This window comes from Mastomys coucha, unplaced genomic scaffold (genome assembly GCF_008632895.1).
Source record: "Mastomys coucha isolate ucsf_1 unplaced genomic scaffold, UCSF_Mcou_1 pScaffold5, whole genome shotgun sequence".
Taxonomy (NCBI): domain Eukaryota; kingdom Metazoa; phylum Chordata; class Mammalia; order Rodentia; family Muridae; genus Mastomys; species Mastomys coucha.
Window position 1 is genome coordinate 105,776,847 of NW_022196911.1, and position 11,876 is coordinate 105,788,722.

The 11,876-nt window shown below is 47.9% G+C and overlaps 1 protein-coding gene across 9 annotated transcripts in view; it reads left to right on the forward strand.

The window, feature by feature from the left end:
- Arsg (arylsulfatase G) overlaps window positions 1–11,876 on the forward strand; it is a 145,477-nt gene that overhangs the window by 79,246 nt on the left and 54,355 nt on the right. For 8 of the 9 annotated variants that reach the window (XM_031354545.1, XM_031354548.1, XM_031354549.1 and 5 more), the window contains 3 exons: window positions 3,241–3,288; window positions 7,244–7,355; window positions 9,685–9,822. In XM_031354545.1, coding sequence (XP_031210405.1) covers window positions 3,241–3,288; window positions 7,244–7,355; window positions 9,685–9,822 — 298 coding nt within the window. The remainder of the gene's footprint in view (window positions 1–3,240; window positions 3,289–7,243; window positions 7,356–9,684; window positions 9,823–11,876) is intronic. The other variant, XM_031354547.1, reaches the window with a different exon arrangement.

An 11,876-nucleotide genomic window follows, 5' to 3' on the forward strand; every position in this document is an offset into this window, starting at 1 on the left:
TTCTAGAGCTGAGAATGACAGTGAACTTCTGATCCTCCTGCCTCCACCATGCCTGGTTTTACGTGGTCCTGAGCACAGAACCCAGGGCTTCGTGGGTGCTAGGCAAGCACTCTACCAACTGCATCCCTAACCTTCCTTTTGGAAACAGGGTCTTACTATGTAGCCCAGGCTAGCCCCAACATACAGCCCTCTTTGCAGCCTCAGAGTGCTGGGATTCCAGGCTTCTTTTGCTTGCGTATATTTTTAAGGTGCCTTTTATTCAGTGAGCATTATGTTCTAGCCACTAGGATGCATACATTTACACAGGATTATTAGTCTCTTATTATAGGGCTAGAGAACTATGTCTTGAACCCCAGGGCACCTCCTTCCCATTCCTATCTGGAAAAGGCGGGGTCGGCACAGGATCTGACCCCAGCCTTCTCCAGGTGCTGAGACCACACAGCAGTTCCCACAGTCTCCCCATCTTTATTTGTGATTGTTAGTTACTTACAAAGATTCCTGCATCTCTCCACCATCACGAAATGGCAAGGGAGGGTGTGCCAGGAAGCTTGTGACAGCGAGGGTCCCTGTGGAGGAGACACTGGTCTCTAGAGCCTTCCGTGTTAGCTTGGAGGATGTTGCTTTCCTCAAACCAAAGGCTGGCATCTCTGTCTCCTTCCCTACTCAGGGTGACATTCGTTGTCTCGGAAGGAGAAGCCCCAGACAGTGGAAGGAAGGGATCAATTAAGTGTCATTCTTCTCTCTTCTAACTTCCTGTGCTGCTTAGTTTTATGCTAGCCGGACACACGCTAAGTCAGCCGAAGGGAGGGAAACTCGAGTAAGAAAATGCCTCCGTAAGATCAAGCTCTAGGGCGTTTTCTTAATCAGCCATTCATGGAGGAGGGTGCAGCCCATGGTAGGTGGTGCCATTCCTGGTCTGGTGGTCCTGAGTTCTACAAGAAAGCAGGCTGAGCAAGCCAACGAGGAGCAAGCCAGTAAGCAGCACTTCTTCGTGGCCTCTGCATCAGGTCCACCCTCCAGGTCTCCGCCCTGCTTGAGTTCCTGTTTGGAGTTTCTTCACTGATGAACAGTGATGTGGAAGTGTACGCCAAAGAAACCCTTTCCTCCCGAAGTTACTTTTGGTAACGGCATTTCACCACAGCAATAGTAACTCTAACTGAGACACTCCCTCCTCTTCCCCCACACCCTGAGGTATAATTACGCTGACAGCATCAGTTCCCAGAGGACACATGAGCTCCCCCGAGGGTTGCCAGTTAGATAGACCTCTAAGCTGTGTCCATTTATCCCCAGAGTCAGGAGCAGTTTGGTCTCTGGACTGCCGGATGCTAGAGTCTTATTCTGGGCTCTTCTTCATCTACTTTGGTATTAGGGTTCCTTCTGGCCTTTAAACACCAAGTAAGCGACTGATCGCAGGTGCCTGTACACCTTCCACCCTTCCCCTTACCCAGAATGCACCTTTTGCAAGACCTGAAGAAAATGAGAGCATCTCCTTGCTTATGAATGAAACCTACGGGAGGGCTCCGGGGTCCATTCACGGTGCTCAGGACTGCTTGAAATCCCCATCTGTGCTCACGTATTTTTACCTAGTTGTGTAGGTTTCCCTTGGCTCTACCCCTTTACTCTATGTTATTTTATATTTTATTATAATAGACTTTTTTTTTTCAGACAGAGACTTTCTGTGTATCCTAGCTTTTATTCTTATAAGCTGACCTTGAACTTCTGAACTTCCTACCTCAGTGTCTTAGGTGCTGTGCCCACCGTACTAGGTTTCTCTCAATTGTTTCTTTGTCTGTTTTTTTTTAAGATTTATTTTATTTATTTTTTATGTGTATGAGTACACTGTAGCTATACAGATGGCCGTGAGCCATCATGTGTGTGGCTGCTGGGAACTGAACTCAGGACCACTGCTGGCCCTGCTTGCTCAGGCCCACTCGCTCCAGAGTAATACACTGTAGCTGTCTTCAGACGCACCAGAAGAGGGCGTCAGATCTCATTACGGGTGGTTGTGAGCCACCATGTGGTTGCTGGGATTTCAACTCAGGACCTTTGGAAGAGCAGTCAGTGCTCTTACCCTCTGAGCCATCTCCTTAGCCCCTTTGTTTGTTTTTTGAGGCAGGGTTTCACGTGATGCACTCCTGATTGTCCTTGAACGCACTAAGTAGACCAGGCTGACCTGGAACTCACAGAGATCCACCCCTCTGTCCCCTGAGTGCATGTTTCTTTAAAACTGTTTTTCAGGTCCACAGAATAGGGCTGGGCATGGTGGGATATGGCTGTAAGCCTAGCTCTCAGGAGGATAATAAAGGAGGTCTTGAATCTAAGGCCAGCCTGAACTAGAGTAAAACCTTGTCTTAAATGAAACAATTTGCAGTTGCAAGAAGGGGACAGAGGGCTCTTACAGGAGCTAATATAGACTCACTGACTTACTTTTTTTGCCCCGCATGCTTTCTTTCAAAGGTAGTTTGGTTGTGTTTTATTGAGGTCATATCAAATAGTTTACTTAGTCACAGCCTGTGTCTGCTCTCGAGCTTCCCTCCTTCAGTCAAAGGTACCACGGTTTAGATCTTTGGATTGGTGATGTATCTCTGACTCCCTCGCCTTGGCAGCGGTTTCCTGGGATCCGGTCCTCAGAGCAAACGAGCGGATCAGAGGTTCTCACATTGTCAGAGCTCGGTCCCACATCACCCAATTATCCCCTCAGAATGAAGGTGTTGGTGGAACAGGACCTGCAGGTGGCTGAGTTTCTCATTTGCTGCCCTGCAGGTGTCTTAGTACCAGAGCTACTGGGGAAGCACCCTCTCCCCTCTCTGCAAACTGCTTGACACTACCCAGAGAGGAAGATGCTGAGACCAGGCATTTCTGAGACCATGCAGGGTGGGGACCTGCACCCATCCCCATCTCATCAGGACCCTCCACAGGGTGGCACAAGCCACGCGCTCCCTAAGGAACAGAGAGGCTCAGCTGGGCAGCATCTCTGAGCTGCTGGGAAGAGGGACTATCCCCAGCTATCTTTCCCATGTGGTCCTGAGTCATCCAGTCCTTGCTTGTCTTCTGCCTCCCTGTAGGATCCCTTGGGGTCCCAGAGAGCAAAACTCCACAAGCACAGGGCCTTGGCAGCTTCTCTTTGCCCTCAGGGAAGGGTGGAGCTGACGGGAACTAAATGTGTGGTCTGCATCTCTGAGGGTCTACATGCTCCCACAGAGACCCCTCTGAATGCCCCCCTCTCTCTCTTTTCCACAGGCAAGTGGCACCTTGGGCATCATGGCTCTTATCACCCCAATTTCCGTGGTAAGAATTCTCTTGGAGTTTGTTCCCTAGGAAACAGAAAAAAAGGATCTCTGTGTAAAACAAGGCTATGCGAATTTGAAACCATTGTAGCCCTGGGGAATAATCTATGTTAGTACATCTTTACTTCCAAAGTCACTTGGATACATGTGGGGTACCAGTGCCCCCATCCTCACATCTTTCTTTCTAGAACCTTCCCTGGTCCCCTACTTGCTGCCTGTCAGCCGGAAGACTAGTCCACCGGGGGTCTGTCTTAGGGTTTTATTGCTGTAAAGAGACACCATGACCATGGCAACACTTACAAAGGAAAACATTTCACTGGGGCTAGCTTACAGTTGTGTCCAGTATCATCATGGTGGGAAGCATGGCAGTATGCAGGCAGACAGGGTGCTGGAGAAGGAGCTGAGAGTTCTATATCTTGATCCACGGGCAGCAGAAGGAGACTATGTGCCACACTGGCGTGGCTTGAGCAGAGGAGACCTCAAAATCCTCATAGTGCCTATGGGCCTATGGAAGTCAATTCAGACTACCACAGAACGTCCATTTCCTTCCATCCTGGTTCTTGGTACCTTTGGGGAACATTCTACGAAGTCCTGAAGGCATGGGTAGAAGGAAGTGAGAAACTGTGGCCCAAGGGGTTTATCAGAGCGTGAATCTGTCTTGTGGACCTAGAGAGAGGTCCCTGTCTCCCGGCCTCCTCCTGCAGCCTTGGAGAAGAAGGCTGGGACCATTTGGATTTTCTCAAAGCTCAGTGGATGCCCTCTCTAGTGTCGGATTTGCTAAAATACGAGTATTCTTTTCCAACTCATAGTTTGTGCCCCTGCCTCTTCCTTTGCTTATGGGAGCCCACAGACTGCCCCTTAGAAGCTGTTGGCCATACCAGCAAATGCAGCCCTTGGTCCTACAGATGCCTGCCCGTCTTCTCTTGCCACTTGATACACAAATAGGTGGCCTTTTCCTTTAGTCTGATTCTCTGACGATTCTGCAAACTTCTCCCTCACCATCCCCCTACTCCCAGTGTCTCTAACCGTGTGGCAAAGGGCTGCATTGAGCCTCAGGGATCCCTTTAAAGGAACACAAAGGGCAGAAGATGGAGCTGAGCCATTTAAAAATAGCCAGCGGAGGAAATAAACACCAAGACTGGCCACTAACAAAAATGTCACTCCAGAACGTGTGTTCCCTTGGCCTTCAGGCCTTACTTCACATATGAAGGGTGGATTAGATCCGTTGGTGACATCTTGATCGATGTTCCTGGAGTCCCTGGGTAGAGAGGCATACTGAGGCTGAGCCCTGCTTAGAAGAAGGTCCAGGATGAGTTTGTGAGTCTGACCCAGGAGTGCAGAGTAGGAAGAAAGAGATCTACATATTTGCTGCCTTTGCCCCAGATAGTGCTGGAAGTCTTCTTGCTTGGATTTAGTGGGATTTCTTGGCTGCTAATTTCTGTCCTCTCCTGTGCTTTGCACCCTGCCCACGTACACTATCCTGGTTCCCATGAACCCTCATCTTCCTTACAAACCCAATATAGAGCATGCCAGACAATCACACATTCCTCATATGCATCCACACTCCCCGGTCCCCTACTGGTTATTTCAGAGACCAGGACTCCAGTAAATACCAAGGCTTCTCACGAGCTCTGGGTCTGAGGATAGCTGATGTCTAAACTAAGAGTTAGCATCCAGCATGGGCCAAATCCAGCATGCTATGTGTGTCTGTAAATACAGTTTTTCTTGGAGAACAACCATGTACGTCTTTGCGCATGTTGCCCATGGGTGCTCTGCCTTGGGAGAGACTTGTTGGCGATAAAGTCTGAAATATTTAGTCATCTTGACAGCAGGTGAAGCTGCAGCTCAGGGTTCTCCTTTACCTATGAGGCACTCAGATCTGTTTGTACAAACGAAGTTGACATGGACCTATGAGCTTTTCTTCAGTCACATTTACCAGCTGTACTGGCTGGTTTTGTGTGTCAACTTGACACAAGCTGGAGTTACCACAGAGAAAGGAGCTTCAAGTGAGGAAATGCCTCCATGAGATCCAGCTCTAAGGCATTTTCTCAATTAGTGATCCAAGGGAGAGGGCCCATTGTAGATGGTGCCATCCCTGGGCTGGTAATCTTTGAGTTCTATAAGAGCAAGCTGGACAAGCCAGGGGAGGCAAGCCAGTAAGGAACATCCCTCCATGGCCTCTGCATCAGCTCCTGCTTCCTGACCTGCTTGAGTTCCAGTCCTTGACTTCCTTTGGTGATGAACGGCAACATGGAAGTGTAAGTTGAATAAACCCTTTCTTCCCCAACTTACTTCTTGGTCATGATGTTTTGTGCAGGAATAGAAACCCTGACTAAGACACCAGCCATTCTATATGTACTAGTCTAGTTGCCTTTCTGGGATTGTGACATACACCATGACCAAAAGGAACTTCAGGAGAAAAGAATTTATTTGGCTTATACTTCCAGATCACAGTTCAAACATTGAAGGAAATTAGAGCAGGAATTTGAGGCAGAACCTACAGAGGAATTCTGCTTGCTGGCTCTCTCAAAGACCTACATTTAGCTAGCTTTCTTATATAGTCTGGGACTACCTGCCTAGGGAATGGTGCTGCCCACAGTGGGCTCGGTCTTTCACATCAATGAAGAAACAAGACAGGTGCCCACAGACATCCACAAACTAATCTGATCTGGGAAGTCTCTTAATTGAGACCCTTCCTTTGTCGGGCCACTCTAAGCTATGTCAAGTTAACAAATTTAAAGCTCACTGAGCGCCTACTGGTGAATGGGGATCTAATGTTCCAACTTAAGGAGTACAGGTGCTAAAGGGGAAGATCTTGTCATTCGTGCTGACAGAGAATCTGAAGGCTGTGGTAGGACTATAAAGAAGAAAGAGGAAGGGGCTAGTGGGCTGACAAGGAATGGGGCATATTATAGGAAACCGCACTAGAACTGTGCTGAGCAGCTTCTGTGAAGTTTCATTGGTGACAGTTACAGAGAAAGCAATTCAGGGCAAAGCCACTGGGGTTGCAGGGTATGAGTCTCACGAGTCACAGGAGGCAGCTGGTTTAGGATATGGAGCGTGCAGATAAAGCAGGTAAGGGACTGATGCAGGGGGAAACCCTCCTTGCTGCTTGCCAGGCCCAGTCAAGAGCTTGAGTAGAAGAGATGCGCTAAGGGAGACTGCCAGAAAGGGATTTGGATCCCAGCGCTCACATTCTTACTTCCTTCATTCCATTCCGCCTCCCAAACCGGATTCCCTCAACATTTAAGTCTGCTACATCCAGGAACAACTTCCTGCTCGGACCTTCTGTTTCCATTCTGCAGGGATTGTGGGCTTACAGCATCATACCTGGCTCATCCACTTCTTGTGGCTTAACTTATCTTACTTTCTTTGTTAAAAAATGATGTATGTACTTTAATTTTGCGTGGACACACACACACACACACACATTGTGCTGTGGGATGCATGTGGAGGTCAGAGGACAACTTTTGGGGGTCATTCCTTCCACCATGAGTTCTAGAGACTGAACTCACATCGTTAGTCTTTGTGGGCAAGCACCTTTAGCCGCTGAGCCATCTCACTGGCCCCATAAAGAAAGCTTCTTGAAGGCATAATTTTGGTTCCTTAAACTGTCATGTAGGCAGTGGATTTATTTCGTCTCATCAGGCACTCCTGTGTGTATTCATAACTTCATGGAGGGTGATCAATGGTCAGAAATCCTTGATACTGCCTCCAGGTCTAGGTTAACTCCTACCACGAAACATTGCACAAAGCTAGTCCTACAGGCAGAACCCGGCAATGTGATTTTTTTTTTGCATACTTCAAAGGGGTATTAATCAAATCCTTTTTTAATTACACACTCTAGAGTACTGCAATATTAAATGACGGGAAATTAAATTTTCATCTTGAGTGTAAAAGGGCAGGCATGCTGATCAGCGGTAAGTGGGGGTGCTAACCGATCACCTGTCTTCTAGGCTTCGATTACTACTTTGGAATCCCATATAGCAATGACATGGGTTGCACTGACACCCCAGGCTACAACTACCCTCCTTGTCCAGCGTGTCCACAGAGCGATGGCCTATGGAGGTAAGACAGTCCAATGTGTTGGCTATGGGCTTTCAGTTGAAGTGGAGACCTGATGTTCTAGAATAACTCAGTGAGATAGATGTGGAGAGTTGAGACAGCACGCAAGATAGAGAATACATCCAGGGAAAAGGTTTCCATTTATGTCCTAAGGCAAAGATGGGAACTACAATTTTTTTTTCTGTTGGAATTTTCCAGAATCACTGAATTGTTTAGCTCACCTGGGGAGAGCCTTGTGCTGGCCAAGGTCTCACACAGGTGCAACTTCCCCTCTCCTCTGCCTGCTGGCTTTGCTCCCAGGGTATTAGCTATTTGCCAGGCCGGGACATGGGCCATACAGAGAGAGAGACAGAGACAGAGCGACAAGAGACAGACTGACAAAGAAAAGGGGAGAGAGAGAAAAAGAGAGAGGGAGGGAGAGAGAGAGAGAGAGAGAGAGAGAGAGAGAGAGAGAGAGAGAGAGAGAGAGAGTTGCTAAGCTTTACTGAGGCAACAAGAGCTCAGTCTCTAAGCTCCTCTCTCTCAGGGCCTATGCTGTGGTTGTTCCTAAGGCTGCAGGTGTCTGAACTGCTTAGGGAAGGTCTCCGCTGACTCATTAATAACATAATAGTTAATATACTAATGGTTGTTTATTGAGAGGTTGTTACCTTTGGGGTACATCCCACCCTTACCTGTAGGACCAATTTGCCTCACCTAGGTCGCAGCAGAGATAGCAGGAGACAAGAATCCAGATTGCAGCCTGAGTCTTTAAGCCCAGGGCCTGTGTCCTGCAGGTTTGCTTCTTAGTGTGTGGTTATTGGACCAGCAACTGGCACTGTCACCACCTGGGTGCATATCAGACACACAGAGCTCCCTCCCAGGTCTGCACTTAACAAGATGGCACGTGACTGTGTGAAAGGCTGTTGCACGTCTTGCTGCCTTTCTTACACAGCTGTGTGTGGCCTATGAGTCACCCATGTGGCCGTATCATGGCCTGAGATATCTCAGTCGACGTCTCCATCTCTCCCCCTCAATCTCTCTCTCTTCCTCATCAACCTGTATCACAATCAAACAGAACCAAAGGCATTGGCTTGTTGGGTTAGATTCTAAATGACAGTGGAATTCAATCGAGGCAATTAAAAGCTGTACATTCCAAGAAAATATGGAATAATCAAGCCAACACCATAAGGTCATGTTTTTTTTTTTTGGTAAATATTTATTTATTTCTATGTGTATATGTGTGCATCTGTGTATAGGTTTGTACATGTGAGAACAGGTATCCAAAGAGGCCAGAAGAGGGTATCAGATTCTTGGAGCTGGAATTACAGGTGGTTTTGCTCCGCCTCATTTGAGTATTGGGAACAGAACATGGCTCCTCTGCAAGAGCAGCAACTACTAAGCCATCTCTTTGGCTTCAACTTTTTCTTTAAAATAAAAATGTGTTTGGCAATAATTTACCCAGTCTGACCTCATCCCCTATGGTTCTACAGCAGAGTATTGTATGCATTTGGTGTGGTGTAGTCAGGTTATCCCCAGCCCATCTCTAGTTGTCCTTGGGAGGACGCACTTGACACTGCACACTTCTTGCCCTTTCACTCAGTTCTTGGTGGTAACCAGGGCAGAGAGCTGCCTTCTGTCCTCCCAGAATCCCCTGTAAGGGGCACAGGTGACCCCATGCTAGACAAATGGAGACCTCTGAGACTGAAGATAGCTCACTCAAGATCATGTCCCGAGGAGAAGGCATGTGGCCTGTCAGGTTCTCTTCAACCCTAGGGCCCACAGGTTCTCTTCAACCCTAGGACCCACAGATTCTCTTCAACCCTAGGGCCCACAGTAGAATCTGTTTTCTCCAGGAATTGCTATCCTTCTGACTTTTTTTTTTTTAAAAACTGGGTGTCACCCAGTTCCTCCATGCTTTCTAAACATGATTCAAAATTAAAACTACCATCTTATACATTCTCTCTGGTTACTAGATTTTCCCCTCACATGATATCCTGTCATGGACTTAGGACAGTACCCACAGTACTCAGTGTTGCTCATTCTAGACAGAGCCTTCACTGAGGCTGGATGGTAGAGAAAGCCAGCAAGGAGAGTGGTGGTTGGTAGACTGCTGAACTGTTCACACCTGTTCATACCTCAGTGTCTCTCGCTGCATGGTGGAAACCGTAACGGCCCAGGCTCATGAGCACCTCACCAAGTTTTACAGGGTGGCTGGCTCACCCAAGGAGCACCGACATCTATTCAAAGGGAGTAGAAAAGCAAATGGCTGGTCTGCTGAATCCCTCAGGACCAGCTAGGTAGTGCTTTGTATCTGTGTGTCGATGCACCGAAGCCTTCTGTGTTTCCCACCCAGGAACCCTGGCAGGGACTGTTACACAGACGTGGCCCTTCCTCTCTATGAGAACCTAAACATTGTGGAGCAGCCTGTGAACCTGAGCGGCCTCGCACAGAAGTACACAGAAAAGGCAGTGGAGTTCATTGAGCAGGCAAGGTAAGGAGCACAGGGCCCCGTCCCTATCCCCTCTGCCACACCTACCAAGTCCTCCTGACCTGTCAGGGCTGAGGCGGAGTTTTATGATTCACCAGGTATTCATACATGTCTCCCATATGCTAGTTACATTGGAAAATGGTTTAACAGACTCTCTGGTCCTGGGTTAGAAGTTCTTCAAGTATGTTCTTGGCCTTCCTGAGACCTTTGATTATCCTGCTTTGGTTAGCACCATGGTCATGGGCATTTTTCTCTTTTCCTACTAGAGTGTAGATTCCTCGCGGGATATGCCTGCTTACTGCATTCTGTGTACTCAGGGTACCTGTTAGCAACATGTTCGAGTTCCTTGTTGCTGCTATAACAAATAACCATCAAAGTGGGGCCTAAAACCAACAGTATCCATGGTAATGTGTTTTCCTCAGATCTGGATGCTAGATGTCTGAAGTTAGTCTTAAAGGGCAAGAATGAAAGGGTGAGCATGGCTCGTTCTTTCTGGACTCTCCAGAAATGATTGTTTCTCGTTTCTCTTAGCTTCTTTTTTTTTTTTTAAAGATTTTATTTTATTTCATTTTTATGTGTATGAGTACACTGCAGCTATACAGATGACTGTGTTCGATCATGTGTGTGGCTGCTGTTGATCTCAGGACTTCTGCCGCCCCACTCCAGCCCTGCTCGCTCCAGCCCTGCTCGCTCAGGCCCTGCTCGCTCAGGCCTGCTCGCTCCGGTGTAATTCCCTGCAGCTGTCTTCAGATGGACCAGAAGAGGGTGTCCGATCCTATCATGGGTGGCTGTGAGCCACCATGTGGTCGCTGGGATCTGAACCCAGGACCTTCGGAAGAGCAGTCAGTGCTCTTACCCGCTGAGCCATCTTGCCAGCCCTTTCTCTTAGCTTCTAATAGCTGCTGCTTTCTCTTGATTTATGGCCACATCATTCTGATCTCTACTTCTGTTGACCCCTTGCATAGTCAAATACCCTTGCCCCTCCCCTTTTAGACAGCGTCTCATAGTCCAGGCTGTGCCATTCTTGATCTCCCAAGTGTTGGAATGTGCCACCACACCCAGGCTTCTTCTAAGGACACTAGTGATTAATAGTGAACCAAGAGCCAAATGGGGTGGTGCTGTCCTGCACTCAGGAGGCAGAGTTCATGGCCAGCTGAAGGGGGGAAACCAGGTCAACCAGGAAGTCTGAAGATGGATCTCATCTCAAGATCTTTAACACAATTATACCTGTAAACTGCCTTTGTCATGAAAGGTAAACTCCCCCGATTCTAGGGACTAGACTTCAGGTATGTTTGAGGGTTGTTAACCAGTTTCCCACACAGGACCCCAAATACACACATCTACAGGGCCCACAGTGTAGGGATGAAGAGATAGTTGAGCGGTTGAAAGCATTGGTTGCTTTTCCAGAGAGGTTTAGTGCCCAGCACCCAGCTCACGATCATCTGTAACCCTAGTTCCAGGACATCTGATTCTTCTGCTCTCCAAGGGCACTGTACACATGTGGCACATAGACATACACAGGCAGAATACCCATACACATGGCATAGAATTTAAAGAAAACACTTAAGAAAAGTAGAAAGCAGGCCCCATCCGTAGTGAGCAGTGGATACTTAGCTGCCTCCATTGATGATGGGTGAGCCTGGAATGCAAGCCTGAAGTACCAGATCTTTCCAGTTTGGGGAAGAGACACACAGGGTTTCTCTGTGTAGCCCTGGCTGTCCTGGAACTCACTCTGTAGACCAGGCTGGCCTCAAACTCAGAAATCTGCCTGCTTCTGCCTCCTAAGTGCAGGGATTAAAGGTATGTGCCACCACTGCCCAGCCAGGAAACAGTCTTAAAATGTTAGAAGCTACTAACTAAAAAAAATCAAAAGAGGTCTGGAGAGATGGCTTAGTGGTTATGAGTACTGGCTGCTCTTGCAGAGAGGACCAGGGTTCAATCCCAGCACCTACACTGTCTGTAACTCCAGAGGATCTGATCCCCTCATACAGATATACATGGAGGCAGAGCACCAGTTCGCATGAAATGGAAGTAAATAAATCATTAAAAAAAAAAAA